The sequence below is a fragment of the Lynx canadensis genome, chromosome A1, assembly GCF_007474595.2.
Source record: "Lynx canadensis isolate LIC74 chromosome A1, mLynCan4.pri.v2, whole genome shotgun sequence".
Taxonomy (NCBI): Eukaryota; Metazoa; Chordata; class Mammalia; order Carnivora; family Felidae; genus Lynx; species Lynx canadensis.
In genome coordinates, this window is record NC_044303.2 from 80,255,828 (window position 1) to 80,271,075 (window position 15,248).

General features: G+C 50.4%; 1 protein-coding gene across 1 annotated transcript in view; it reads left to right on the forward strand.

Annotated features, from left to right (window-relative positions):
- Positions 1-15,248, forward strand: part of COL4A2 (collagen type IV alpha 2 chain) — a 172,700-nt gene that overhangs the window by 95,993 nt on the left and 61,459 nt on the right. The window contains exons 4-11 of the mRNA XM_030314074.2: positions 5,047-5,181; positions 5,268-5,312; positions 8,229-8,345; positions 10,044-10,115; positions 10,885-10,920; positions 11,028-11,090; positions 12,651-12,686; positions 15,033-15,074. Coding sequence (XP_030169934.1) covers positions 5,047-5,181; positions 5,268-5,312; positions 8,229-8,345; positions 10,044-10,115; positions 10,885-10,920; positions 11,028-11,090; positions 12,651-12,686; positions 15,033-15,074 — 546 coding nt within the window. The remainder of the gene's footprint in view (positions 1-5,046; positions 5,182-5,267; positions 5,313-8,228; positions 8,346-10,043; positions 10,116-10,884; positions 10,921-11,027; positions 11,091-12,650; positions 12,687-15,032; positions 15,075-15,248) is intronic.

A 15,248-nucleotide genomic window follows, 5' to 3' on the forward strand; every position in this document is an offset into this window, starting at 1 on the left:
GGACCTGGGCTGGAATCCCCAGAGGGTCACCGAGAAGGACAGCATCGGAAGGGCCGGGAAGGCCTGGAACGCACCGCCAGCAGCCAAGGAAGGGAGGGGCCCCCCAGGGGACGGGAGAGGATATGGGGTGTCTGCTGGGGCCCGCTGCCCATAAAAGGCAAGACAGGAAGACTCAACTTCAGAAAGAGAAGGGATTTCCTACTATTCACATGTTGGCCAGTAAGTGAAAAGCTTATTCTTATTCGAGCAGGAAAATACTGTACTGTAAATTAAAAATCCTGATGTGCAGTGAAGCAGGGTTTTATCCTTGGAAACATTTCTCTTTATCCTTCTCTGATAAAGGAAGCTATTTTTTTTTTTTTACCTTCCTCCCCACAGAGAGCTGTAAGGTTAACAAGCTGCGGATGGAAACAGGCACCCCTTTGGGGCCGCGTGTGAGGCCACGCTTCTCGGGCCCCGCTTCATGATCAGCACCCCACCTTCGCATCCGCGTCCGCAGGCCCGGAGTCACCCCCGCGGGCACATAGCTGGTTATATTCTGCCCTTTCCTCAGAAGTGAAAATTCCAAGTTCAGGAAAGCTTAGTAAGAGTCTCAGGCCTTGAAGTGCATTCTGGCCGCAGCCACGGTATTTGAGCAATGTGTATTCAAGTCTGGACGCATTCTATCCACCTTTTCAGACTTCAGCTTCCACCGCCGACCCTGGATCCCACACGGGCTCCAGGAGTGATTTCAAGAAGGAGACATGATGAGCAACCTTCCGTCCTCACAGGGAGCAAAGTTGGTTCTGGCCTGTTGCAGATCCCACTGAAGCCTAAGACCCAGAAAAGTTCATTAGAAATAGTACTTAACAAACGTAAATATTAGATCTTCCTCTGCCTGATGCAGTAAACACTCAACTGTTCTTCTAAGACCCGACTTCATTTTTTATTAAATGAGATTTTTATTAAAAGATACCTGCTTCTGTAAGAACGTCGCAGGGGGAGGGGTGTTGAGCAGTAAGCCTCCCGGGCTACTGTACAAAGAAACCCCCCGGGGAGGGTGGTCACTGAAGCTCCAGGAGGGTCCGGGCCAAGCCTGGGACTCCGCATTTCTCTCAAGCTCCCAGGTGAAGCTGGTTCAGGTCGAGGACCTCACTCGGAGCAGCAATGATGTAATGGAACACGGAAGCTTCAGAACCGGCCCACTCCCCGACCCGACTTCACGATACTGGGCTCCTTCCAGAGCCCCCGCTGTCTCCTCTCAAGTGGGGGTGACAGTTGTCACGTGTTTGGCATGGGGGTAAAGTAAGGTAAACCGTTTTTTCAAACCAAGACGGGGGCGCCTGGGCGGCTCAGTCAGTTGAGCGTCCGACTTCAGCTCAGCTCATGATCTCCTGCTTCGTGAGTTCGAGCCCCAACAGCTAATGGCTGTTGGTGCAGAGCCCGCTTCAGATCCTCTGTCCCCCTCTCTCTGTCCCACCCCGTCTTGCACTCTCTCAAAAATAGAAACGTTTTTAAAGATTTTTAAAAATAAAACCTATAACAGGCACTTCATCCCAGAAGATACGTGATTTAATGATGCTTTTTCCTTTGTCCTGTCTCCCAGCGAGTAACACGTAGATCTGCATCAGATCACCTGGTGGGATGGGGGTCACAGCACATGGTCCCTCCACTCCTTTCACAGCGTCTGCTGGCTTTTAAGAAATGTTTCTCAGGAATGCTTTTGTCAAGTGTGCCGCAAGACTCTCAGGAGCCCTTGAGGTTTATGCAGAGACATTCAAACTAGACGTCTCCTTCTGGGGTAATTTTTATTTTTAACGTCACTTAGAACAAAAGGAAGGGAAGAGATGGAAATAGGTTTTCCGACCGTGACTTTCCCACTAAGGGTGGAAGTTGGTGATAATTAGCACAGAGGAAGCTCCTTTTCATTAGCTGATCATTCCAACTGCTCTTGACAGACACACTGGATGCCCTGGCCGGCAGGATATCCTCGGGGAAATCTCAGGCCTGATGACTAAAACATTCAGAGCAAGGTCCTTGACCTTGACGTCAATGTCCACTTCGCCTCAGCAGCACAGCGTTTGCACTGTGGGCAAGAGTGAGGGTCCAGTCCGTGGGGACGAAGGTCTGATTCAGATTTTCTCCAGACTCTTCCTGGCCCTTCCCCAGGGCGGAAGCTGGATGGAATTTGTGAAATGTCCCATCTGTCAGAAGCTCAAGATAAACTCCTCAGAATGTCACCATCCTCACACCCACCACGATGGCTAGAACTTCTAAGAAAGGGAAAAGAGCGAGTGCTAGCAAGGGTGTGGAGAAATCTGGAACCCTCACAAACTGCTGCTGGGAATGGACGTGATGCAGCCACTGTGGGAAGCAGTCTGGCAGTTCCTGAAAAAGTTAGACAATTGCCAGAAGGCACAGCCATTCCGTTCCGAAGTCTGTACCCAGAAGAATCGAAAACAGGCACTCACACAGGTAATTGTACGTGCACGTCCACAGTAGCACGAGCCACAATGGCCCTAAGGTGGGAACCCCGTAAATGCCCATGAATGGATGAAATGGACAAATTGTGGTCTCTCCATACAATGAGTATGATTCAGCCGTGGAAGTGAATGGGGTACTGCAGGTGCTACCCCATGGGAGAACCTCAGAAATTCTATGGCAAGTGGAAGAAGCCAGGCACAAAAGGTCACGTATCATACATACGACTCCATATATGTGAAATACCCAGAATGGATAGATCCCATAGACATGGAGAGCAGACAGCAAATGTAGGGGCAGTGAGGAGTGTCTGCTCAGTGGGTACGGGGTTTCCGTTTGGGGTGATGGGAATGTTCTAGATCTAGATAGAACTGGTGGGTAGAGAACGCTGTGAATGTGCTAGAAGCCCCTTTAAAGGGTCTGTGTTATGTTACGGGAATTTCACAGTGATAGCACGCCTCAGAAGAGGAAAGGCTCATTCCAAAAGCCAGACTTCCCATCCAAGAAACAAAGGCTGAAAAGAAGTTTACTGACAATGGCAGGAAAGTGAGTACATGATGTCGCTATCACTTTTCCCATCAAAGGGAACCGAGGAGAGGTTACTGAAGGCACGACAAGAATGTGGTTTTTCATCATGAAGACACACATGTTCTGCTGTGGTTAACAGTAGGTGCTGCTCCTAGTTGGAGGCGTGCAGTGAGCCCCCCAGATGGGGATGAACTTTGTAGACGGTAAAAGTGACAGTGTTACTGAAGAACATTTTACGCCCAAAAGGACGCTCGCTGTGCGAGCCTCACCATGACTGGGGGCATTCGAGGGCTTGGGGCATACCGCATAATCACAAGAAGGTGGTATTCTAACAGTGCCAACGAAACAAAAACGATTACGACCGGAGAAGATCCGTAAAAATCAGAATCAAAGCACGTTTTGTCCCCACACTTCCAGCAAATGTAGCATGCAGAAGGCCCTGAGCACTAGCCTAGGGTGAGCCTGGGGTTCGTGCGTTCATGGTCAGGGCTACCCACCTTCCAGCACAACCCTCCTCAACGAGGGGGAGACAAGAAAGTGGCGATAGCCCCCTTTTACCGCGTTGTTCAAAGACACGGAATACCCTGGCTTCACCACTGCCTGCGATGCTTGCACTCAGACGGAGTATCTGGTGAGTTCCGCCTTGACCGGACCCTCCGGAACACGAGGAGGGTAGAGCAAGAGAACCCATCATCTCCAGAACTGAACTGGCCCAGAGGGAGCCCTAAGGGGGCATCCCAAAACACCCTTTGTTGGAGGAGGCAGGGGTCCCGAGCTTCGGGGCAGGTCTCATCCATCGACTCGATCTTAACCTCCATCCGTATCTTCCGCCTCAGAGAAATTCTGACCGCTTCCCCCGCACCTGGGCCCCACGTCCACAGGCTTCGGCAGTGTTGGGAGGTGAGGCCCCCACACCCCCCGGCCAGGTGAATAATCGCCCGTGGCGTGGATGGACCCCATTTTGTATACGCACCATCTCCCAGGAAACGCCGTGCGTCTGCCCTTTGGCTGCTGGGGAAGATGCTACAGCGAACACAGTCGTCCAAGCACCTGTTCGGTCTCCACTCCCAGCGATTTTGAGGATTCTCTCAGAAGTGGGTTGCTGGATGGAATGGCAATTCTCTGTTTAATTTTTGAGGACCCACCATCCTGTTCCACGTCGGCTGTGCCGTTTTAAGTCCCCACGCGCAGTGCCGAGGGCTCTGATTTCTCCATGTGCTCACCAGCACATCATTTTGTCTTTTTTTTAAATAATGGCCACTCATGTCCGATGGCCATGGGCGTGGATTGTTACAGGCTTCAGACACCTTTAATGTTTCTCTGTGTGTGCGTGTGGTATGTGTGTAGACGGGAGATTATCTGATCACTTAAACATCTGGGGATCATTTTGATACCTGAGTGCCATATACATTTCCATCCTGTTACAGGCATTATACTGAGTAGAGATAAAATGTTGGAAATTTGTTTGGAATTTTCTTGTTCACTGAGAACACATTTTTTATTTAAAAAAAAAAAAAAAGCCAGGTAAGGGGTGCCTGCGTGGCTCAGTCAGTTAAGAGTCCGACTTCGGCTCAGGTCATGATCTCACAGTCTGTGGGTTCGATCCCCGCGTCGGGCTCTGTGCAGACAGCTGGGAGCCGGGAGCCTGCTTCAGATTCTGTGTCTCCCTCTCTCTCTGCCCTTCCCCTGCTTACGCTCTCTCACTCTCTCTCTCTCAAAAATAAATAAATAAACATTAAAATCTTTTTTAAAAAGCCAAGTAGGCTGATTCTCTCATCCCAACCTAATGCCAGCATTTCACGGTAACGCGACATTAGTGATCTAGGATGATATTTTTTTCTCACATTTAACATGGTTTTTTTCTTTTAACGCTCTAGGCCTTCTTTCTTAGCCAGAAGTCACTCTGCGGCAATTGTGGCAGGAGATAGAACCGTCTACATGTGACGTTCCCTGGACATCATAGCTCTTTGAGAATGAAAAGCGTCGTTTCAAAAGCAGCACGCTGGGAAATGCTCGTCTGTTGTTATTAACCGTGATTAAACTCTGTTGTTTCTGCAGGGCCAGCCAGGGCCAGTGGGCCCCCAGGGGTACACCGGGCCCCCAGGCCTGCAGGGATTCCCAGGACTGCAGGGCCGCAAAGGTGACAAGGGCGAGAGGGGGTCACCGGGGATCACAGGACCGAAAGGAGATGTGGTATGATGACTTCTCATGTTCCCTCCACTTTTGCGACGGGCAGTGGGTGTCCCGGCCCACAGTGAGCTTGTCTGCCTTCCTTACAGGGAGCAAGAGGCGTTTCCGGATTCCCTGGTGCCGACGGAATTCCCGTAAGTGTTTTGTAAGATTTTGTAGGATTTTAAAACACCGAACACATGCTAAGCAAGCTCCTGAGTTACAGAAGCATTCTACGTAGGCCTCCTGTTTAGTTTACAAAATGAAGTAGGGCTCTCTGTGCATCCTTTTTCCCCTGGAGTCCCGTCAAATACGGCACAGATTGGTTCCTTTGTAAATGTTCTTCTGCGCCTGGCTTCAGAATCGAGGCTACTTGGCGAAAACCGGACCTGGTTTTGTAATGGAAGGCTAGCACGTTAGATATCCTCAATCAGAATGCGGCTTGACATTTTGTTGGAACCGTAAAGCGACCTGAACATAAAGGGGCACAGCCGAGATGGTGGGTGGGAGGACGCCCTCTGCTGGACGTTGGTGACGCTTCCCCAGTTCTCTAGTGAACCATGCGTAAGTGAGAAGAAAAGACAGGGTTTGTCCATGAGAAAATCTCAAAATGCAATAAAATGTGTTTTTCTGACCTAGTTTACTTTACTTCTTGTGGCATAAAAAAAAATAAACACAGAGGCCTGTCTCTCAACCTCTTTCACAAGGATCCGTGAGCAGATTCCCAGGGTCTGCCTCCTACGGATCCCAGCCGCGGGGACAGATGTGTTTATGACACATGCTTTCGCCTGCTGCTGAGGTTTGAGAACATCTGCTTCAGGAACCTCCCTCGTGTGCACACATCCGAGCCTTTACCCCACATGCCCACACCCCCTGCCCCTGTGTTAGCACGCACATCTACACGCGTGTGCACACGTAACAGATGCATTCCCGGGGCTGTGGAAGCAGGACAGCCGCCTTGTAGGAGGGAACACAGAAGAGCCATCACAGAGAGGCTGTGCATCACAGAGAGGAGGTTCTTCAGAATGCCGGCTGCACACCCAGGAGGCTGTGCAGCGGTACAGGAAGGCGGTCAGGGCTACAGACAGGCCACACGCAGACCTGAGGCCCGCGTGACGGTGACCTGACCCGGAGCGTCCCCTGGACGGGGGCTCACACGCACCAGTTAGGACACACAGCTGTGTGAACAAGTAAGGTAGTCACTTCCCCATTAGTCAGAGTCAAAGAATCTGTAGATTTTCAGGGATAAACAAATAATGATAGCATTTTCCTACCAACCGCCTGCAACGAAACCACCTATTCTTAAACCGCTTTCTTGAGCTCTTTGGGCCGCCTTGTCCGTTTTGTCTTCTGGAAGTCGAAATCTGAGTTTAAAAGGAGGGATGTGGAAAAACAGTATAGCTGCTCTGAGTCATATTTGGTTTTTCCACTGTATGCCCATTTACTCTGAGGAGGAAATAGTTCACAAGTTGGAGAGGCAGTATCTTCACATGAGAGAGTGGTCACAGTAAGCAGGTAACCGAGCGGTTTCTGCAGAATCTCCGTGCTGCTGACAATGGCCTCGCCCGCTGACCACAGGACTCTGGAACTGCACATACGTGGACCCATGTGCCATCTGCCCCCGGGCTAATTTTAACCACTTAGGAGCCATATATAAAGTGTGATGTGCAGTCAGATCTTAAGAGCCGTGTCCAGTTAGATGTTGAACATGAGACGGGCGGTCGGTACAAGGTAATTGCAATTTTTCTTTGAAGAACAGTCTCCAACTAACGTCTGACTGACACGCCATGTCACATGACTTAGATCAGTTCCAAGGGAGCAAGAAAGGCCCACAGGAGACAGATCACTCCAGAGAGGAGTGAAGAACTCGAGTTACGAAAAGCATCACGGAAGACCGCACAGATCGTGAGCAGAGCACCCACCGGGCTTGTTTTCTCAGGCTGAATTTGAAGGATCAGCTTTCAGAGACCCCTAAAAAAAGGCCTGTAGTTGGCCACTACCAAGGCAGCTGGCTGCACTCTCAGCTGGAGAGATGGATGGTACCCCATGATTTCCAGGGCAGCAGGGATTTCTCTCGTCTACCAGGGGATTGGCTGTTGGATCTGTGCTTGTCTGAGGGTCCCAGTTAAAGCAGCGGCTTTGAGTGTCTAAAGGAGAGTGATGAGAGGTAGACAACGAAATTAAAATGCAACTCTTCTCGTTGTGTTTCTTAATATCGTTCAGGGTCCAGGCACTCTATGTAGGATTCGTTCATTTCTCTTGAAATGTCCCAAATTTCTCAAAGTGTAAAAGGCATCCTAATGGGGCCTCAAAAATCCACTCTGGAATGTATGCTTGGTCCGTTGTCAGCAAAAGCAAACTTTTAGAGAGATTAAGAAGATGGCAGATATCTAAACACGTGCCGTGGGAGGAAACAGCAAAATAGGCCGTGATCTCGTAGTACGTAAGCGGCGGGTCATTAACTCAGCCTGACTCCCTAGCTATTCAAAAGACATTTGGTCATGCTGCCTTCCCTCCCCTCCCCTACCCCGACATCTCTGAACATCAGATGTTGCTTTTATTGGCTTTATTCGAAAGCAAATAAGAGGAAATCAGTTCTTCTACATACGGCGAAGTCACGGATGAAATCCCATCAGGGGGCGGGGGGAATGTGAATCTCTTTCCTGTGTAGGATGTGAGTCTGTCAACTCACCCTCTACAGTTCAGTTGGGCACAAAAGATGGGGCCCCTTGTTGTCCTTGAAAGACCTAGCCGCTTCCAGAGTGCCTTCTAGAAGTTTTAAATCTACCGTGACCCGTCCCTGCTGACACGGACCTCCCGATAGACTGGCGGTAATGGACTTCTTTACCCAGCCCATGGCAAACAGAACTTTGTCCTGAAGGCCTTTCTCCTGCTCAGAACCGAACCTGTGTGCCTCCATTTACTTAATCTTTCATTCACCCACCTGCTGGTTTTGAGTTCTCTTTGCCCTTGGGTTCATGCAGGGTGGGAAGATTTAGAAGTGTTTTATCACGCTCTTCATGAGAACGCCAGACCGTGTGCTAGAAGGCTCACCTACTCTTCTCTCCCAGGGACACCCGGGGCAAGGTGGGCCCAGAGGACCACCTGGTTACGATGGCTGCAACGGGACGAGAGGAGACGTGGGCCGCCAGGGACCCGTCGGCCCCGGGGGGTTCGCTGGCCCTCCTGTGAGTATCAGGGCAGCGGGTGCGGCTGGGGTGGTGAACTCCAGGAGCTGGGGGGCCGGCCCTTGTCCGCAGACGGGTGGAGGATGTGTGGTGTGCCTTTCACGGGCCCATCCAGAAGGCCCTTTTAGAAATTGTGTCAGAGAGACTTTCCAAGGAGGGCGGGTTGTCTCCTGTGGACCCCTCGGCCGGGGCGGGTGTGCTCAGCCCGGCTCCTGCACCCCCAGGCAGGTGCTCCCCTGTCCCTAGGCAGCGGTCAGGATGCACACGTTCCTGCAGACATCTCGGCATGATTTTCCTGCGTCCAGAGAACTTCATTTTCCAAATTTATTCTGTAAACAAGATAGAAAATAATCCGTGTGGTTTGTATCGTGCAGTTTTACCTGTGTCCTTGCATTTCCCCCCATGCTACAATTCAAGTAACAGGGAAGAATTGGGCAAGAGCAAAAACAAAATCAAAAGGCTTAATTAGAGCTTGACAGGATGCCGTTAGCCCCCGTCTTGTTAGATTCTAAACTCCTCTGTGACATGGAAACAGCCCCTGCAGGTAGAAGTGTGCTTTTTTTTTTTTTTTTCTTTTTAATGGAAAACTTCCATGTATTCATCTGTTTTGTAGACTCAGTTTTCAGGTCTTTGCAAAGAATCTTGAAGTGTTTTCCATTTCTGTATGGCTGCCTTCTTGCCATCAAAATATTGCAAAGTCAGGGTTTTGCCAACATCTTATTTGGTAAAACTCTTTATTTAAGAAAACGTTTCTAAGACTGGGGAAGAATAGTCACACGTTCCTCCCCGCGTGTTTCCCCCTGAAGTTCGTGGATGTCTCTTGTTCTCACTTCTCCTCCCCAGTCCTCTCCCTGGGTTGTCTTTTATGTGTGGGTCACCTTGTCAACGAGGACCATCACTTTCCAGTCTGCTGTAATGTCATGAAACTATCATTATCAATAAATATAACCATCACTTTAAAATACTGATTTTATATGGGCGCCTGGGTGGCTCAGTCGGTTAAGCGTCCGACTTCGGCTCAGGTCCTGACCTCACAGTTCGGGAGTTCGAGCCCCATGTCCGGCTCTGTGCTGACGGCTCAGAGCCTGGATCCTGCTTGGGATTCTGTCTGTGTGTGTGTGTCTCCCTCTGCCCCTCCCCCTCTCGCACTCTGTCTCTCCATGTGTCTTAAGAAAAATTTTAAAAAGAAAAATTTTTTAATACTAATTTTATACATAGGCATCGAAAGACATTCATCCACATACGATGTGCACACGTACTGAGTGTATTTGTCACAATTCCACTTTTCCAGAATGACCCAGCATCTTTCCCAAAAATGGTGCTTCAGAACATGTGTGTTAATATCTTTAGTACCCTAATGCCCAAGAAAAGACAAAGTGTATTATTACGAAGAGAAACAACATGTTGGCATCCTGAAGGATTTGTTTACTGAGCATCCTTTTGGGTTTTTGTAAATAACCTAAGTCCTTTAAAATGTTTCCATTTTAACTTTGAAGGAAGATACTGTTGGGTAAATACGAAAGTCTCATCTTTGTGGCTGAATGTAGGACTGGTGTTCAGAATAACCCAAATAAGCCGTAAGGACCACTGACATTGCCCATAACAGACAATGTCTAATCACCCACATGGCTAGCACTGCACTGAGTGTTCACGGGCCTTTCTGTGTTTTCTCTGTCTTCCACGTCCTGTCTACCATAGGGGCCCCAAGGACCCAAGGGGCAGAAAGGTGAGCCGTACGCGCTTTCCAGTGTGGACCGCGACAAATACAGGGTATGTTCGCTAGAGGTGGGACTCGTGCCTGAGCTATCAGGGTAATTCCTAATTAATAACAAAACTTCCCTAGTATGGCTGAGCTATAAGCAAGTGCCTCTTGGGTGGTAGAACAGCCCAGCACCATGAAGAAGCTAAAAACCTTCGATTTCTATCCTGGGGCACCTGGGGGGCTCAGTCGATTAAGCATCCAACTCTCTCAGGTCACGATCTCACCGTTCGTGGGATCAAACCCCAGATAGGGCTCTGTGCTGACAGTGTGGAGCCTGATTGGGATTCTGTCTCTCTCTCTCTCTCAAAATAAGTAAAATTAAAAAAAATCATCGATTTCCCATCGGGGTGACATTTACCTGTGGGTGCACACCTTTCCAGTCTGTATTCACAATGCCCCAGATAAAGGGTAGCATTACCAAGCCCCTGGCGGGGCTGATATATTTTCCGAATTTGTTTCCAAAGTTGTGATAAAATGTAACTAAATCTAAAGACACTTAAAAACCAGAACTCTTGGGGCGCCTGGGTGGCTCAGTCGGTTAAGCGTCCGACTTCAGCTCAGGTCACGATCTCACAGTCCGTGAGTTTGAGCCCCGCGTCGGGCTCTGTGCTGACTGCTCAGAGCCTGGAGCCTGTTTCAGATTCTGTGTCTCCCTCTCTCTGACCCTCCCCCATTCATGCTCTGTCTGTCTCTGTCTCAAAAATAAATAAATGTTAAAAAAAAAAATTAAAAAATAAATAAAAACCAGAAGTCTTAAAATTATTTTCTCTCAACTAGGGTGAACCTGGGGAGCCTGGATTGGTCGGTTTCCAGGTAAGGTCTATTTTCATTAGAGAATGTTCCAAGCAGAATGTCAAGAACTCAGGACTGCACATACCGGTGTCCCTCTCCTAACAGCCTTCCTTTTTGCCTGTACGCAGGGGCCTCCCGGCCGCCACGGGCCTGTGGGACAGATGGGTCCAGTTGGAGCTCCAGGAAGACCAGTAAGTAGCAGGTCCCCAGCTCATTCTCAGGGGGCCATCAGGGTGTCCCCTAGACACACGGCTTCTTCAGTTGTTGATGCACGTGGAAGCGTCACGATACATCTCGGATGCTTGTGGTCACGATGGAGACTATCAAGACAAAACAGGTCCTCTCTCCCATGCATTTTGCTGCTGTTAAGGTTGAAGAATGAGGACTTGAAATTTGTGGGCACTAGATCACCACCAAGCATGTCCAGTGTGGAGATGGTGCTGGCTGGGCCCCTTTCCAGTCGAGACGAGCTCTCTCGGCCCCACACCCAGCCAGCTGATGGCGGCGGGGGGGGGGGGGGGGGGGGGGCAGCGCAGGGGAGGGGCTGTCACCCCTGGGCCAAGCACATCAAAGTCCGACAGGTGGATAAGAAGAAATGGTCTCTGCCTGGGCGTGGCCATCATGACAGCTGTACCACACCTGGGCATGGCCATCGTCACAGGTGTGCCACACCTGGGAGTGGCCATCATTGCCAGTGAGATGTTACACATCAGTTAGCAAAATGGCCCCAGTGGCCGCCTGAAGGGGTTCCCGGCCTGTGCAACTCAACGGACAGAGTGATTGGCACCCGCACAACACGGGGGTGAAGGAGGGCTTGCTGCAGGGAGGGAGAGGATGAGAAAACAGAGGTGCTGGTGCCCATGAAGCCCCCCAGACCACTTCCCCCACCACCCACTGGCCCGGCACTAAACCACCCCCAATGGGTGTCTGCCCCTTGTTCCCTGGAAGTTTAGCATCAAGACAAATGGGCCTTGAACAACACTGGGGGAGGTCCGGGTCCAGGTGAGAGAGACCTTGTCGCAGAAAACCGGAGAAGCAAGGATCGCGCGATGCCAGGTTCTTTGCTCCCCCGCCGCGTACAGCTGTCGGCCCGCCCACAGTACACATGCCACACGGGCAGGGGTTGGTCTTTAAATACACAGTTCGGGGAAATCTGAAGCAGGGGCCTGTCCCCGCCGTGTCCTGAGCTGATCTGACAGCTTCAGGTTCTTCTATGGGCCATTAGAATCGCCCACGCTTCCTTGTGCTTAAACGCTAACCACCCGTCTCGTGCGTGTTTAACACCTCATCCTAAGTGTGGCGTTGACACTGAACACTTTGCAGAAAGACGGTGGTGTTTGCAGATGGACTTTCAACCCTGCAGTTTGGACCCGCAGGTTAATTCTGCTCGTGAACATTTGCTGACCCCTCCAGCAAAACATGCTAGGGGGTCAGGGGAGGCAGTGTCCACGGTGACAGGGCCTGGGACCTTGCGGGGGGTCCAAGCAGGCAGGAGTTAGGACCCGGGTGAAGTCAAAAGTCTGAACTCAGAAGAGCAAACCCAGAACAGCTGTAGGTGGACAGTTGGCAAATTCTGAGAGGCAGGCCCGCCCCCGGTCCTCTGCCACCGAGGCAGGTAGATGGGAAACCTCTCTACATACTACACGGTGTTCTAAATATACACAGAATGGCTTTCCCAGAGCTTTCCAGCAGAAGTTATCTGGGTCCTGGGATAAAGAAAACAGTTTACAGATTTCTTTGTATTTGTGCAGGGCCCGCCTGGACCCCCTGGACCAAAAGGACAGCCGGTAAGTCGGTGACGGGGGCGGGGTGGCTTACACACTTGTATGCACCTTTCCTGACCATAGGACCACTTGGTTGACAACGACGTATCGTTTATTTCGTGATGAAAATGATTCTGTAGGTTTTTAAGACCAAAAAAATCACATCCCACTGCCATCGTGTGGAAATCACACTGATGAATGTTTGATTAGCAATGTAGATGCAAGACCAGCTCGTGTGTATCCAAATGTGTCAGTGCACCAGAGGGGACAAAATGTGGCTGTGTTTATGCGGGGTGGGGAGCCAGCGGCATTCCTGCCCAGATGTAACTAAGCTCTTTGTGCTGGAGGGTGACACCAGCCCCTAGGGAGCTAGTCCGTGATTTTCAAGTCAGGCTTGAGCCCAAGGCCATACTGTTCCCACCCAAGAAAGATGATTAAGTTGGATGAAGTACAAGAAAGGAGGTGGCTTGTCAGAACCTATAGACGGAACTAGGGTTCAGTGTCAACGGGGAAAGTTGGATAAATGTCTAAGACCAAGAGCAGGCAGGTGGGGAAGGGGATGGGTGATCAGAAATGCTGGGCTGCAGCTGCCAGTGTGCAAGGACCATCCCGTGGCCTGCGCGTGGCCGGGGACATCCCCCAGCCTGCATGTTCCCATGTCTGCTCTACGGAAACCTCATCTCTTTGGCCTCCGGGGGACCTCGGCGTCCACCGTCCCCCTCCTCTGCTCCCATCACCTCTGACCTGGCTTCCGGCTGGGGCTGGAGCTCATTAAGGCTGCTGCCCCCACCGCTGGGCTCCCCACTGTCTCGCGGCCACGAGCAGGGTGGGAACGGCCCCGAGCCAAGAGAAGCGGATGTGGGACGGGGCCGCCCAGCCCCAGGGTCGCCTCAGATCCCCGCTTGGCTGCAGCACAAACAACCCTCGCCGTCCACCAGGTCACTTCCTGGGGACTTGGGCGGCCGGCTCGCGAGGCAGAGGGACAGCGGGGGCCCCCGGCAAAGCGCATTCTGATCTGGCCCGGCTGCCTTGCTGTGCTTTGATTTCAGCTCCCAGCCAGGTGGGAAAGGAGCAAAATAGCAAAAATTAATTAGGGGCTTTGTTTGTGTTTTTTGGAGAATATCTGGGCATCGGAGGGGGAGCGGTGTACTGCAGAGAGAAGGAGCAGATACGGCCCCACGCCATCCGTTGTCTTGGTGGGAATGTGGGGGCCCTGGGGAGGAAGCCGAGTTGTTTGCAGGCCAAAGAAAAGAGCGCTATTTCTAGAACATGTGTAAGTGTGTAGCACAGCTGCTCCTGGACTTGGGGGTCAAGTCAGTTCTCGAACACATGTCCCCCCGACTCGTGAATCTATTAAGTACGTGACAAGTCGGGGGCCCCAGCCAGAGAATCCCCAGCCCCTTAGGTCATGAAAAGGGTCGGATGTGTTTGTGGAATCAGGATTATCTTACCAAAATGACAAAAGGCTGAGGCGGAAGGGAGACTGAATCCTGATCCTGAGATCTGGGATCCGGGGGGGGAGTGGCTGTTTCCTGGGTCTGAGGAGACGCTGAGACCCTCATCCGTGGAGACGACAGGTGCGCTACCGAGTCCCAGAGACCCGGGATCAGGTCTGGGCTCTGCCGCGCGCCAACAAGGAGGCCACGGCCAGACGCCTGCGGTATCTTCATTCATCGCACGCTGCACAGGGTTAAACGCCGCAGAGCCCTGGCTCACGCAGCAGGTGCAGAATTAATGACACAGCCAACTTCGGGAGTCTCGGGATGGTTGAACAACAGAATATGTTTCAAAAAGCAAGCTAAAACATTCCCAGCGGTGACAGAGTCCAGAAAAACCGCCATTAATCCGCTATTTTCAGGGTTTCACTTAGAGTATAAAATACGGATTTTCCCTAAAAGCACACCTGTATTCAAGAATAGCACAGCATTTTCCCAAAGCCCATTGTTTTCATCACACTCACGATACACCGTGAGCTGCCGCTTTCCGTAACTCCTATGTGACCCCAGCCTGCTCCTGTTCATATTATGTGATCTCTGGGCTCACACTTTTATTACGTAGTTTATATGTGAAACTCGCAAAAGAAAAGACATTAATTTTCTTTTGTGCCAAATAGCTTTGGGGAGGGGACGCCAGAATATTATGCAAAGATAATTGTTTGGTATTTTGCAAATAGATAGAGCTTACTTCTCTTCTTCTAAATATGTATATGTGTATGTATATATATATATATATATGTATATATACACATATATATATAAACATATATATATACACATATATATATAAACATATATATATATATATATATATATATATATTGTCTGTGGTTAATGACTTTTAAAAACTCAGAAAAACCATTTCTCTTTTCAGGGCAACAGAGGACTTGGTTTTTATGGACAGAAGGGAGAGAAGGTAAGGAAACGTAATAGATTAAAGCAGAGCCCTGCTTAGCAATTAGGAAATAAATCATTTTGATGACTGCTTTCCATGCAGTCGTCTTCTGACCACTTGCATAGGAAATGATCACTGTAAAATGCTGGGCTATGGGAAACGCTCCAGTTACAGTGATGGGTCACTGAGACAGTG